Source organism: Xyrauchen texanus, chromosome 49, assembly GCF_025860055.1.
Source record: "Xyrauchen texanus isolate HMW12.3.18 chromosome 49, RBS_HiC_50CHRs, whole genome shotgun sequence".
Taxonomy (NCBI): domain Eukaryota; kingdom Metazoa; phylum Chordata; class Actinopteri; order Cypriniformes; family Catostomidae; genus Xyrauchen; species Xyrauchen texanus.
Window position 1 is genome coordinate 22,529,779 of NC_068324.1, and position 15,820 is coordinate 22,545,598.

Sequence of the window (15,820 nt, forward strand, 5' to 3'; positions counted from 1 at the left end):
TCATTCCAGCTCCAGTGTATGTTGTCATTAAAGCCAAACAGGGGCATACCAAATATTAAGACATTCTGAAATGTATTATCTGTCAAAGTTTAGTCATTCATTAATTTTTATAATTCATAATTTTTTCAAATCAACTTTGAATCAAATTAAGGTGTTAAAATAATTGGTAATGTTCACAAGCGGACTTTTGAGCCGCACTTCGCATTGTTAAAATTAGAATAAAGCTAAATTAATGCAATTTATTAACAGGCAGCAGTTGTTTCATAGATTGACCTAAACAAACTGTGCATATTTAAACTCCTTATGTGTTTTGTGTGTTTGTGTTAAGCTGGAGTTGGACGGCGGGCGACATCAATACAGACGTGTTGTCATGGCGCTAACAGAGAAAGACATCCTGCTCTTCCTGTCAGTGCCGTGGATGTATGAGAGTTGGACAGCCCCTCTCCTCACACATCCCATACTTGCTACACGGTAAAACTCATTGTACACTTTTGTAATCTATTTTTTTACTGCTACTTTAATCTCTGAACTCCACTTGTAATGTTGGCCGAGGTTACTACTTGCAATAACGTCATAAGACCACCCTCCACCCTCTCTCTGACTATTACAATTAGGCCTGTCATGATAACTACTTTTGTTGGACGATATATTGTTCCAAAAAAATTGCTATAAATGATATTATTGTCATTTTAAGACTCTACATTTTAATGATAATACAATAGCATAGTAATGCAAGTACACCCTTTCAAAGAGCAATTAACTTTTAATTCTTAAGAATATTCAGACATTAGAATCGGAATGCCTCTCTCCATCTCCAACTGTGGTTTTTGTTCCCAGCTCGGAAAACTGGATGTGATGGTTATGCTTTAGATGTGCTTTTAGGTTAGTTGTATTGCCACTTTTCGTTGCCACTGTTTTTAAACAAATTCGGCATACCGGCTCATTCACGTTAATTGGTCTTGCCTTTCTCATTCGGCTTAAAGCTAAAATGTTCCTACACCGGAGCTTTGCAATGCGGCTTTGAAACCAAGTCCATGTGGACTTATTCTTCCAAACTTTCTGTTTGGAATTATGCAGTCGTCAGGAAAACCACTATTACAGTGCTCGACATTAAGCATTGTCACGTGCTTGTCTTTTGGTCATTCACTTTTTTTTAGTGAAAGGACGTAAGAAAGAAAAAAGAAAAGCCTCCATCATCATTTACACCTGATAGGGATTAAGAACACAGTGTAGAAAGACAGTAAATACTCAATCTCAAGCCTGTATAAATTTCTCTCTTCTGAGGAACAAAGAATTAGATTTGTGGCAGAATGTTCATCTCAGTCACTATTTACTGTTACTCCATATTGGAGTACTTGTGAATTGAGACTGAAACTAACATTCTCTCTAACATCTTCTTTTGAGTTCCATGGAAGATAGAAAGTCAGACAGGTTTGGAACAGCATGAAGGTGAGCAATGATTACAGAACGTTTTTGACTGACAGTACACTTTACAATAAGGTTCATTAACATTAGATAATGTATTAGCTATCATGAACTAACAATGAACAATATTTTACAGCATTTATCAATCTTATTTATGCTTCATACACACTACACAACTTTCAAAGACGTCAGATTGTGGTACAGTTCATATTACACAACTGTCTGTCTTGTCATGGAAGTCGTAGCATTTTCAAATGAAACATTTCACTATTGACGAATCCTCGAAGACTCTGCCTGGGCTCCAAATTACATTTCACAACAGAGTACACGTGAGAAGTGATAAAAGATACGAAAACAAATGCATGATGTTGTGCATTTCAGAATATGATGTGTATGTTTTTAATCAGATATTTTATTGGTTACAATAAAAAGCATCTCCTACAGAAAAATCTACCTGTTTACCTGATTGTCAAAGAGAATTGGCAATTTCTGTCTCTCTTCTCTTTCTCCACCCGGTTGTGCTACAGTTGAGAGGAAACATCAACTCCTGCCAATGTTTCACAAATATTTCCTCCATTTCTTCGGTCCAATGAGACTTATTTTTTGTACATTGCAGGTACATCAGGACTCCTCCCACAGTGCCCCGATTCTTGCTCTCTCATTGGCTGTAGGTCAACTCTGCAGTTGTATTCAGTCAAAACACATTTCACATTGTGCGATTTAGAATCGCTGACTGATCCAGATATTTCCAGGCGCTTCTCTCAGATCGTATCTTTGATAATTCATACATTGCATTCATTGCTTATGGAGCGAGCTCTGATTTGCCTATAATTTCAGTTTTTTTGTCGCCGATCTCCACAAACCTGTCGGCAAGCGAAAATCGGACTTAAATTGTAAAAGTGTAGGGTAAACTCAACAATAGTTACAAAAATAAAAAATGCAAGTGTTCATTGTTAATTCGTAGCGCATGTACTAATGCTAACATATAATTTTTTTTATTGTAATGTATGAAAATGTATTATTATACTGTATGTTGGAATGAACATTGACCAAGATTAATAAATGATAAAAGTGGTGTTTATTGCTAGTTCATTTTAACTGATGTAGTTAACTAATCTTAACAAATGGAACCTTTTTGTAAAGTGTTATCCAATTTTCATTTTTGGGTAAATCATCTCTTTGAGAGTACAAGTCAATTCTCACCATTTACATTAAAAACGGCTGTTTAATATTGACCGAATTCATTGAAAATGTTAACAGATAAAATCCTGAGAGAACTCTAAATCAGTTCTGATGAATATTCAAAACAGATATGCATATTAAAGATAGATTTTCATTGTGTGTAATTTATTAATGTTATAGTATTCATATTATTATAATGTATATTGTTATATACAGAGAAAATACCAGAGAATTGCACAGAAAATACCTCGGATGCATACATTAGATGACGTGTAACAGGTGCATAAGTCTGTTTTAAGCGCTTCTCTTCACTCTACAGACAGTATTATTATACAAAGCGTTTTTGCATTTTCTGCCTTTCTTGCTGTTTTATGAGGGAGCGCCATGATGTGACAAGAGGAAATTAGATTTCTCCAACGTTGCACGCTTGCAGTGAAGACCGCTATGTTGATTTATAAACCGGAGCAATAGTTTTATCGCAACGCTCGCTCATAGAGACATGGTACAACACCATTCACATGTCCAATTAACAGGTTTATGGACATGATGTGATTTTTGCTGACCTCGATATTGCCCATTGTGCTTGTTTACATAGGAATGAATGTAAACAAATTAACCTGTTTATAAATGTAAAGTCTAAAGTTCAGTAAATATGTGCTTCCCCTCTGCTCGCACTCACAAGCTGCTTAACGCTGCACCAAGAGTGACGGAGAGAGGGCGACGCGATAGAGGGAATTCTCTGCATTTTGAAAGTGAAATATGCGGGAATGTTTAAAATTTTGCTCAATCCCCGTTATCCCGCAATATTGAGCTAACATTCCTCGTTGAGATTTAATCAGGCTACTTGTCCGGTTGGGCAAGTCAAATTCTCTATATTACCATTCAAAATTATCACCCAAAAATGGCCATCCTAGGTGTATTTGACTTTCTTTCAGTCAAACACAATCAGAGTTATATAAAAAAATATCCTGGCTCTTCCAATCTTTATAATGGGAGTGAATGGTGCCTTAGATTTTTGAAGCCCAAAAACACTGCTGTATGTGGAGGAGCTGCCTGAGCCCCACCTCTGACAAAAAATAACAGATGAGAGCACTGAAGCAGCGCTACTTGCTAAAATGTTTGTAACATTCATTCTTATGTAAACAAACACACATGTAAACACAATGGGCAATATCGAGGTCAGCAAAAATGATCGTGGTCATGTACCGTGACGGGCCTAATTACAATTCAAAAGGCTGTTTTTGCAACTTTACCTTTAAGAATTCTATATTTAAATGACCTTCATTAAGATTCACTGACCATTTTTTTGCTTGTGAAAACTACTGGTGTAGTGTGTCGGGGGATGCCAAGTTACTAAATACTGAACATGTGTTGAGATATGGGTGGTCATCTTGATGTGCTCATGATATATGAATGAGTCATATATTTTTATAAATGTTCTGGGTTAATTGGGGAGGAAGTTTGAGTTTTGAAAGTATGTTTACACCGTAATGAAGCAAGAAACATTATCACTTTAAAGGTGCAATCAGTCACTATGCATGTTGTCTTGGACTTACACTGACACCAAGTGGCTTGAGTGCAGCATCATTCAAATGCTTAAGTTTTCAGTTACCAATGCCATTGTAGAAATTTACTATCACAGTCAGCCATGATTACTTATCCATGAGTGAAAATGTCCAATAACAGGCCGGTAACTGAGATCTAGTAATTGGTTGGTCATGCGATCATAACATGGCAGCCTCCATGAGGGGAACCCTCTCCATGTAGAATAAAACAGCTTATATAAGGTTACTGAAATGACTGGAGTCTTCATCTCATGTGAGTGCCCTTGATTTTAAGCATTTCACAATTATCATTAATTTCTTACTGAGTACAGATTTTGTTAATGAGGAAAATATTGAGTGCAAATTTAAAGACAACATAAAACCAAAATGGACCTTATTTTCTTTGTCTTGTTGAATGTCCTGTTTCATTTGAAAATGCCACATTATGGAAGTAAAATGGGTTGCGAGTGGCGTTTCATGTTGATTTGAAAGGGATATTTTAGACAAAATTGAAACCTGAAAATGTGAACTATTCCCTTAACCCCTTAAGCTTTGCTGCATATTTACATTACATTTACATATTTGGCAGATGCTTTTATCCAAAGCAACTTACATTGCACTTATTACAGGGACAATCCCCCAGAGCAACCTGGAGTTAAGTGCCTTGCTCAAGGACACAATGGTGGTGGCCGTGGGGATCGAACCAGCGACCTTCTAATTAACAGTTATGTACTTTAGCCCACTACGCCACCACCACTCTCAGCCGACTATTTTGGCTGCCGTTTGCAATTTTTAACACCTAAATTTAAAAGCACACCTTACACACACATACAGTGGACTAATTGCAAAATATTGGTCTCATTTTACAGAAAAATACCCACATTTGAAAAAAGTTTTTAATAATTCATAAATAACATTTTATTTGTTTACAATCTTATGATGAACATACATTATTTTTATCCTGTCTTTGAAAGCCTGTGATTCAGGCTCCGTTTGCTCTGTCCCTGCTAAAAGTGTTCGTTCATTACACTAGATGGCAGAACGTACTAGGAAAAAGAAATCTAGCGAAATCACATTCCCTCACAGTATACAGATCTGAAGTGCTGGTGTGGCTCTGATGCAGCGACTAATGAATATCTCGGCTTGAGTGGACTAGAAGCTTAATTTAGGTAATGTTGGAAAGCTGAGATCATTAGAACGGATTTGTAAAAATAAGAGCTTTCAGTTATAGTAATATGTCTTTTATATGTAAGTGCTATTTAAAAACTATAAACCTACATTCCTATTCATATTTAAGCATCATTACCACAGGGAGGCACTCATTTTGTACACAAAAGAATTCAGTCATGTTATTTTATGTGACAAATGCAAAAGTTTTGAGTTCTGTGAAAAGTTCAGATTCTAAGTATTCTAATGTTAGCACAGTGGACTTTTACATTTCATCTGTAAACTTCTTACATACTCTTGTCTCCGCCCATGGTGTTAAGCCCTTTGTTTGTGCTGATTCAGATTTTGTGCTGTATGACAGATGAAGTTTGATGAACAGTATGTGGTTGTGTTTAGGTTGGTTCACTCGGGCAGCATCAACAGCTCCCTGGCTCTCGGTGGGGATCTGGTATTCGCCACACGTACAGGCACAGGTCGAGGAATCGAGTCTCACATGTTTCGCGTGGAAACGCACTGGGATCTTTCTACATGGACACGAGCGCTGGTGCAGGGAGGACATTCAGCCGCAGAGCTCATCAAAGAAGTTTCCATAGGTATGTGTGAATACAGAGCGCAACTGCGACTGTCCACCTTTTGAGCGGCTTTGGCTCTGGAAGATTTTATCCCACTTTTTTTATCCATTTTCTCCGTAGGGATTTCAAGACATTCTATATGGCAAATCAAACCACTGTAGGATAAATCACAACAAACTTTTGATTTGAAGCAGAAATTCAAGTAAAAGACTACTTAAAGAAATAGTTTACTTAAAGAAATAGTTCACCCAAAAATGACAATTCTACCATCAATCACGCTCATTCCAAACCATTATTGCTTTCTTTCTAATGCAAGGAATCAAAATCTTGGTCAGTCTTTTCAGAACAATGGCAGGTGATAGTACTTCACTAAAGCCACCACTATCATAAAAGTAGACCATGTTGCTTGTGCGTCATATTCCTGGAATTCTGAAGGCAAAAAAAAACTTGAAATTGAAGTCGTTTTCCAGGGAAAATCTTGAAATCCATTTGGCGTTCATGAACGCTATGACAGATTAGAAATGAAAAAAAAAAACGAGTAAATGCAATGTACATGAATTGAAAAACAATGTACTGTGTTTCAATTTTTGTAAATTATGATATAAACATGTACTATTATGTAGTTAAAGAGTGGGCACTGCAGAGCTCTTATATATCTTTTTGTTTCCATTGTAACAGCGTGTTCTCTGATTGGTGGATTTCTGTTTGGGGTTATGGGTAGTGTAGTTCTTTGGGTATTCATAAATTAAATTGAAATTCATAAATGAATCGCACTGATTTGTGGCTTTATCAGAATCATACATCATCTCTTAATCTCAGAGTTCATGGTAGGTCTGTCTTGAAAGGCTTATCAATTTCTTTATGGAGGGTTTTTAACTAATGAACCGGACTGTTGTGATTGACAAAGATTTGTGTTTTCCTTGTAAAACAATAGTTGGCCAGAGTGAATGTTGGAAATGTTCAGTGTTTTCCTTCCTGAGGAGATCTAGTTCCAGTCAGCACAGGAAACAGAAACACATTTTGTCTCTCATGGTTTGTGTGTGTGTGTGTGTGTGTGTGTGTGTGTGTGTGTGTGTGTGTGTGTGTGTGTGTGTGTGTGTGTGTGTGTGTGTGTGTGTGTGTGTGTGTGTGTGTGTGTGTGTGAGCGTGTATTTATCACTTTGTGGGGACCAAATGTCCCCATAAGGATAGTAAAACCCGAAATTTTTGACCTTGTGGGGACATTTTGTCGGTCCCCATGAGGAAAACAGCTTATAAATCATACTAAATTATGTTTTTTGAAAATGTAAAAATGCAGAAAGTTTTCTGTGAGGTTTAAGTTTAGGGGTAGGGTTAGGTTTAGGGGATAGAATATAAAGTTTGTACAGTATAAAAACCATTATGTCTATGGGAAGTCCCCATAAAACATGGAAACACAACATGAGTGTGTGTGTGTGTGTGTGTGTGTGTGTGTGTGTGTGTGTGTGTGTGTGTGTGTGTGTGTGTGTGTGTGTGTGTGTGTGTACTCCTCAGGCTGTGTGTTAAACAGACAGGAAGTGCGTCTGGTCCTGCATTACGACAGAGGTTTCACTGTCACTCGGGAGTCTGGTGAATCAGTGCTCTTTCACCTCCCATACGAGCGGCTTAAGATGTCTGCAGATGATGGAGTCAGAAACCTCTACCTGGACTTTGGTGCTCCAGAGGGCAAGATGGTAAGATTGACTGAACACATCATATTTACCTGTCATGAAACATGTGTCCTTTACGGAGGCCTAAGGGGCCGTTTACACTGAAGGCGTAATTGTGTTCGTCTGCACTGTTTCTCAATTGTTTTCTATGTAATCATAAACTAGACCGATGTCTTTGTCATCTTACTGTTTTTGTTTTTTTCTTTTCGTTTTTTTCTTAGCGTCTCACACAGAAACGCAGTGTTTTTCAGATGCTGTCAGGTTAAAAAAAAACAGATCATATTTCACCCCCAAAAATATATACATTTTATCATCAGAATGTGTCTAAAGTTAAATAATTAAAACTTTAATGAAATGAATATAGAACAATAATTTTCAACATAAAATTGTGTTGTTTTTTGTCAAATGAAGTGTTTTTATACAGATCCTCGATACAAAATAAAACTTTGGAGTTTATTTGTCAAATAAAGTGCTGCATAACAGAGCACCACAGATGTGAGATATTGCTTAAATATAATACAATTAATATCGTTTTATTATTATTATTATTAGTAGTAGTTGTTGTAGTATAACAGTAAATATTACATAATTATACAGTAGTGAGTTATTTCTTTTTTCCATTTAAATTGAGCTTTTACTTTTGCAAAGCTTTTTCCGTTCCTGTGTGTTTCTCACCTACAGTAAAGCAGGTTCAAAGTGATTATTAAACCGCAAAAGGCTGCTATTTAATTAAATATATGTGTAGTCTGCTCACTGTCTACTGCTACAAACAGTGTGCGAGTATGAGTCAAGTATCTCTGAAAGGTATGAGCAGGTGTGTCCGCACAACACCAGCTCCAAATATTGTATATATATAGTGCTCATATTTGAAGCGCACAGCACATGCAAACAAAATTTTTATCTAATTTAAGATGCACTCGGTAATTTTTCCCCATTTGAAAAGTTTCACTCCTGAAGTAATGAATTGTAATTTTGAAACATATGTATAAAATCATGAGCGCTCACATGAGATGAGGACTTTAGACTCTCAGTAACCTTATAAAAGCCGTTTTATTCTACATGGGGCAGGGGTTCCTCATGGGGGCTGCCATTTTAGAATCACATGAGGACCATCTGAATATTACTCTCTTAATCTCAGTTACGTCTTGTTAATCACGGCTGATTGTGAATAATGAATTTTTAGAATGGCATCTGTAACTGAAATCTTTTGATTTTGAATGATGCTGCATCCACACCATTAGATGTCACAGAGTCCAAGAGGACATGAACAAAAAGTTACTGAGTGCACCTTTAAATTACAACCTTTGCAGTTATAGTCACACTAGGATATGTCATTTTTAATTTGTGCGCTGAATGTTTACGTACATTTGTATGTCAGATGACATCGTTTTTTGGTATTGAAGCATTTTTACGAGCACAAGTACAAGTACATTTGAGCGCATTATCTGACCAAATTCTGATACCAGTATCGTATCGGGACATCCCTATAAAATATATTGTTATCGTTTTAGATTCTGGTTCAGAAAAAAACTTTCCTTTTTGTATCTACATTTTTAAGGTCCTGTATGGCTCATCTATGTGGCTCCATTTGTAAATTGTTAAATTGTACCATTTTCAATAGTCAAAAACCAAATGTGGCTTCATCATGGGGTAGTGAAATCAACTGAATACTAAAATCGGTTTGTCCATTATGAAAATATTGAAATTGCCACAGTGCAAATATTGAGGTGAAATATTACCCGTTCATAAAAAAAAAAAAAAAAAAAAAAAGACTTACATGTGATTTACACTTGTTGACTAAAACTGTTTGTTCTATTAAATGTTTTCAGAGTAATCCATCTATTTTTTCTCACTGTAGGTGTTTGAGCTTCACTCTGGGCCAAAGCCGGTGGTGTTTGTGCTTCATTCATTTCTTTCTGCCAAACTGGCACGTTTGGGACTGCTAACGTAAAACCGAAAGAAAATAATGCCAGTTATATTACTTTACTCGAGCAGTATTTTCATAGTTCTGCTTCTTTGTTAGCTGAGTAGTCAAACACATTGCTGAATGATTATGTGTGCGTGTGCATGTGCTTGCCTGCGGTTGTGTGTGTTTGTATGTGTGCGGGTGTGTTGCATTTCTAATGCACGATGCATTCCCATTTTCCTCAGATCAAGTGCCTTCTCATCTAGTTAATGAGCTTTTACAAAATAAATTCAGGCTTTAAGGTCACAGCAAAGCTTTGCAGGATAACCCAAATCAAACTATTATTCTTGTATTATCTTTTATGCTTGTTTTACATGTAATTCACCTGTGTGTGTGTGTGTGTGTGTGTGTGTGTGTGTGTGTGTGTGTGTGTGTGTGTGTGTGTGTGTGTGTGTGTGTGTGTGTGTACATACACCTGTATGTTTTTATGCATTGCATGGTAAAGACTGTTATGTCTAAAAGTATGTTTTATAAATGTAATACAACTTTATGAATATGCATCATTGTAATGTACACCTGCTGTTTATGCAGATATGCAGCTTTAATGATATTCCTTCATGACTGACCAAAATTTGTAACCTCTTTAAACATTCTACTTAATAAGGTTTTTTTTTTTTAATAGGAATGATTCATTTCTCAGTGTATTTAGAAATAATGTATTTTATATCTGTTACTAGACTTCATAAGTGTTTGGCTCATTTATGACCAAACTGGCACCAGGCCTTGAGTTAATTCATTGTTCATTAAAGGTGCACTCCATGAAGGCCTTTATGTTTGTTGCCACTTGGAGGCATAAATACAGCATTATGCAAAAACATAAGTTCTCTGTTACTGACGTCATTGTAGAAGTGTACAGGGCCCCCTAGAGGACAGGGATGGAATTTATTTCAGAAATCGTTTTTGTTCCCTCACAAAAAGTTGTATTTTCCTTCAAAATTCCCTCGCAATAGTTTTGCGTTGCTCGCAATAGCAATTTGCACTCCTGTATGAAATAGTTTGTTCCCTCGCAAAATGTTGCATTCCCTTGGCAGCACTCATGAATTTGCACACAGCACCACATATAGAATAAAGCATCTTTTCTGTAAGACTTAAATGACTGGAGTTTCCATCTCATTTTAAACATATTTTGTAAAAAAAAAAAAAACACTAATCTACCATTTGATTTCATTCTGTTTAAAAGTTGAGCAATTGGCAAACAAAATTGATGAGTGCACCTTCAATGTATAGCTTGCGCTTTAGATGAGCATTCAGCCTGTACTAGCACTGATATCTAGTCTTTTGAGAGAAATTCACTGGCTTGAGTTAAATATACAGCAATTATAGCATCATTATAAATCCTTTATTAAGATTATGGCATTTTATTTAATGCATGCAATGCTGATACAATCCTTTGAAAAAATTTTACAAAGTTTGGGCAAGATTTCTCTTATAGTAGCCCATCACATCATCATCAGGTTATAGTTATTAATGTTTTGAAAGAAGTTATTTCTGTTAGGTGTATCTTCCTCCCTCCCTCTTAAAGTGTCTGGGTGTAAAGGACATTTTTTCTTTAAGATTAATTACATAAGGCAACTTGCACAATATTCCTATGTCAGTCTTATTTTAACATAAGGACCACTACACAAGTGAGTTGGTTGGGTCCATTAAAAGTCTTGAGTAAAAATGCACTGTGTGTACAAGGACCACACGTGCAACTTCTGTGATGACTTTTAAGTGCCCTTAAACTTTTATGGTCTATTGTACATTTTAACCCCACAGATATTTCACAGAGACAAAGATTTTTTTTTACCCACATGGAGGCCTTCAGTGACTCTTCTGAAGTCTCCATTAAAATAAAACATATTGTGTTTTAGACTGGCATGTTATAGATTTTTCTTTCACTGATCTAGCGTAGTTATGGTCATATGAAGTGCTGTTACAAGATTTCCATGTATGTTATGAGTTCACGCCTCTTACTAAAGACACATTGTATTGTAGATTCTCTTATCTATGAAACTGTTAACAAATGAATGATTGCCCAGGTTAATAAATTGCACTTATATCAGATGTTTGAACTTGTCAGTTGGATATTTGTCATGACCAATTCTTCAGACTATGAATGTATTTGATAAACCCATAAAGCTTACTTTTGAAGACCAAAGTTCCCTTGTGGCAGCTTGCAGTAAACAATCAAATACAAAAATTCAAATCTGCACATGTATGATATGCTTACAGCCTGTAACCCGAAGCTATGCAATATGTATGTAAATGTCTCATATAAATAAACATGTTCATTGAAATGCCTTAATGAGTCTGCTTTGGCTGGTTCAGTTTTCCTAGGTCTATAATATTTTATATTATTCTACCCAGTGGTTGTTGATGGATGCCTGATGTTGATTGTTCAATAGATGTGATTTACGGTTCACGTCATGTCAGAATTACAGTAATTATGTAATTCAGACTTGTTAAAATTGTTCACGACTTTCAGTTGCTCTTGTAACCGTGGTTCCCTGAAAGGAGGGAATGAGACACTGCGTCAGAAGCTGATGCTATGGTAGCACCTCCCGGGGGCATTGACTTTGAAACATTATACCTTAATGGCAATTTGATTCACTAGAGACGCTTGGGCACTCTGCCTATTCTGACATAAATGTGCCAGTGCCAGTGCCACACCATCAGGATTTTGTGACTGTAGGGAAGGAGAGTGTACCTCTCATCTTAGAACATTGAAAAATCTGTAGCTGCAGTAAAGCTCGTTCCCTTCTTTTTTGGAACTAAGGTTGCGAGAGTAACTGAAATGTTACTTTTAAAAATAAATTATGAACTTCGAAGTGGGGAACAAAAAACCCATGGCTCGATGCCAAGACAGAGACACTAGCATTATGACCGAGACATTATGGTGTAGCAATGTCTTAACACATCTTCCCAGGTAGTGGGAAGAAGGGAAGCATAGCAATCTCCCAATAGGGTAGTGAAACATTGCACGCATGCTCTCATTCAACCAATACTAACTAATTGGTCAGTGATCATCCTTCCTCTGTGAAGATCTGGGAAGAGAGGAAAGATCCATGCAGGTTATTAAACCTGGTAAAGGTGTGAGAGGAAGCCCAACCTGCAGCCAAACAAATGTCTTCTAGTGACACACCCATGCCCAGGTGGAGGCCATACTCCTGGTAGAATGAGCTTTAATGCATGTGGGATATTATATGCCTTGCAGATCATAAGCAAGCAGAATAGCATTCACAACCCAGAGAGATCCTTTGCTTAGTGATGGTAAAACCCTTTGAGCTGCCTCCAATGCAAACAAATAGTTGTTAAGATACCCTAAATGTATTTTTTCAGTCATTATACATGCGTAATGCCCTATAGAGCATGTGCAGTCTCTTAGTCTTGTCTAACTCCAAGGGAGGAAGAGAGAACACCTGCAGGGGTACAATCCGAGCCCTAAAGGGGGTTGCCAGCACTATGAGCACATAACATTCCCTGGGCTTGAGAATATCTTTTGACAGCTCCAGTCTGAACAATTTGCTGACCCAAAGGGTTCTGAAGGTTCCCAACACGTTTTACTGATGCCAAAGCAAGTAGCACATTTTTCAGTAAGAGTATGCGTAAGCTAGCAACCTCTGGTGGCTCAAACAGGGATCCCGTAAGCACGTTTAATACCAGTGCTACATCCCAGACTGGGATGGTAGCAGGTCGAAAAGGTCTTAGAAGTCTTGAACAATGCAGGAATCTACTGACCAGAGGATGTTTGACTACAGACAAACCCCCAAGGATGTCATGAATGGCCGAATACTTGAGTAAGTCCTGTATCCAAACGCTCTTATAAAAAAAACTGATTGTTCACCAGTAGCACCTGAATAGATGAACCCTGTTCAAATGCCAGAAAAGCAGTCTCCACAGCTCTTGCTGAGGATGCCAGATTGTGCCTCAAGCTTGCGAGAGCAGATCTCTTCTCAAGGGAATTTCCCAGGTCGGAGCATCCACAGCTCTATCACCTCCAGGACCCAGTGGCTGTTGGGCCATTTCGGCAGAACTAGTATAATTATATATATGTATATGTTTCCTTGTCCTCCCTTAACTTTGTAAGTGGATTGGGTGAAATGCATATTTACTTTCCGCAGGCCATCTGTGAGCTAAGGCATCCAAGCTTGCGCTGTCGTGAAGTACCAGAGCTGACAATGAGTGGTCACCGGGGAGGTAAAAAGATGCACCTTGTCTACCCTGAATACCTCCCAATTCCTCTGAACTGATTAAGGGTGAAGTCTCCAGACCACTGTCCTGGCATCCTGACACTAGAGTAAACCTGCTCCACTGTTAGGATGGCCGGGGATGTCAATCAATCAAATCAAAATCAAATCACTTTATTGTCACACTACTGTGTACACAAGTGCAACAGTAGTTGAAAGTCTTGTGTACAGTTCCGAGCAACATAGCAGTCATGACAGTGGCGAGACATATACCATTTTACAATAAACAACATAGTTACACATCAAATGTACATATACTTACACAACACAATACTAATATACAATGTACAGTAAACAATACACACAATATAGAATACACATACAATAAAAATAAAAAATAAGAGTATATAAAAATAAATATGCAGTAGTTATATTGTGGGGAATATATTTGACAGTCCATTGTGAGATAATAGATTAATAAAGTGCAGTGCTGATTGTTGATTGTGAGAGATCAAGTGTTCAAAAGTCTGATTGCTTGGGAGAAGAAGCTGTCATGTAGTCAGCTGGTGCGGGTCCTGATGCTGCGATACCGCCTGCCTGATGGAAGCAGTGAGAGCAGGTCATGACTCTGGAGTCTCTGATGATCCTCCGAGCTTTTTTCAGAAACCAGCTCCCCTCTGATGATGTTTCTGGCAGTTCGCACCACCCTTTGCAGGTCTTTGCGGTTGTGGGCTGTGCTATTGCCGTACCAGGCGGTGATGCAGCCAGTCAGGATGCTTTCTACAGTACTGGTGTAGAACCGTGTGAGGATATGGTGGTTCATTCCAAACTTCCTCAGCCGTCTCAGGAAGAAGAGGCGCTGGTGAGCCTTCTTCACAATGGCCTCAGTGTGGACGGACCATGTGAGTTCCTCAGTAATGTGGACACCAAGGAACTTGAAGCTGCTGACTCTCTCCACCGGTGCTCCATTAATGGTGATGGGGCTATGTTCTCTGTTTTTCCTCCTGAAGTCCACTACAAGCTCCTTGGTCTTACTGACATTGATGAAGAGGTTGTTAATTAAGAGCAAACTTAATGATGGCATTGGAGCTATGTGTTGCCACACAGTCATGTGTGTTCAGGGAATACTGGAGTGGGCTGAGAACACAGCCCTGCGGAGCTCCAGTGTTGAGGGTCAGTGATGAGGAAATGTTGCTGCCCATTCTAACCACCTGACGTCTGCCTGACAGGAAATCCAGGATCCAGCTGCACAGCGAGCTGTTTAAGCCCAGAGCCCGGAGTTTCTCATCAAGCTTGGAGGGCACTATGGCATTGAATGCTGAGCTGTAGTCTACAAACTGCATTCTCACATATGTGTTCCTGTTTTCCAGGTGGGAAAGAGCAGTGTGTGTTGTAGATGCAATGGCATCATCAGTGGAGCGGTGGTTGCGGAAGGCAAACTGCAATGGGTCCAAAGAGGTGGGCAGCACAGAACAGATGTGATCTCTGATTAACCTCTCAAAGCATTTGCTAATGATGGGGGTCAGTGCAACAGGACGCCAGTCATTTAGGCAAGTGATTTTGGATGTGCATATCACTTATTATTAGAAGACATGACTCTCTTTCCAGGTGCCAAACACCAGATTGCAGATTGCTCCATTGCACAGGCCTGTGTTGGACGCATCCTCTTTGCATCTGACTATCCAATAAGCTCTGCTCCCCTTCACTAGCTAGCATGGCCTAAACAGCAACATGTCACTAGGAGGCGAATGTGACTATGATGCCAATCGTGATCAGGGACTCACTTCCTCACTTTTGTGAACATGTTTGTGTCTCTTACAGCCTCTACAAGGTCTGTCAGTTGTGCTGGGGCATGGCAAACATCTGGAATAACACTAAAATCAAAAACCGAAATACTGTTCCCATTCACGGCACAGAATGGCAGGGAATGTTAAGGCTTTGTCCTGGGATTGTGGAAGAAACTTCTAAAATCTCAGTGTTGTGATATGGCCTCAACAACAGTAAATGGCATCAACAACAGTAAAGACAGGGCTAAACATCCTATGTTACTGTGGAGTTGTCACTCTCTTGATCCCAGCTCAGAACAGCAGGGAAAGCAAAAAGTGAATTACTGACAAATTTAGCCAGG

General features: G+C 38.3%; 1 protein-coding gene across 1 annotated transcript in view; it reads left to right on the forward strand.

Annotated features, from left to right (window-relative positions):
* sntb2 (syntrophin, beta 2) overlaps positions 1-11,807 on the forward strand; it is a 44,001-nt gene extending 32,194 nt beyond the window's left edge. Inside the window, exons 4-7 of the mRNA XM_052123199.1 lie at positions 329-471; positions 5,715-5,911; positions 7,403-7,581; positions 9,416-11,807. Coding sequence (XP_051979159.1) covers positions 329-471; positions 5,715-5,911; positions 7,403-7,581; positions 9,416-9,508 — 612 coding nt within the window. The 3' untranslated portion in view covers positions 9,509-11,807. The remainder of the gene's footprint in view (positions 1-328; positions 472-5,714; positions 5,912-7,402; positions 7,582-9,415) is intronic.
* The last annotated feature ends 4,013 nt before the right edge of the window (positions 11,808-15,820 follow it).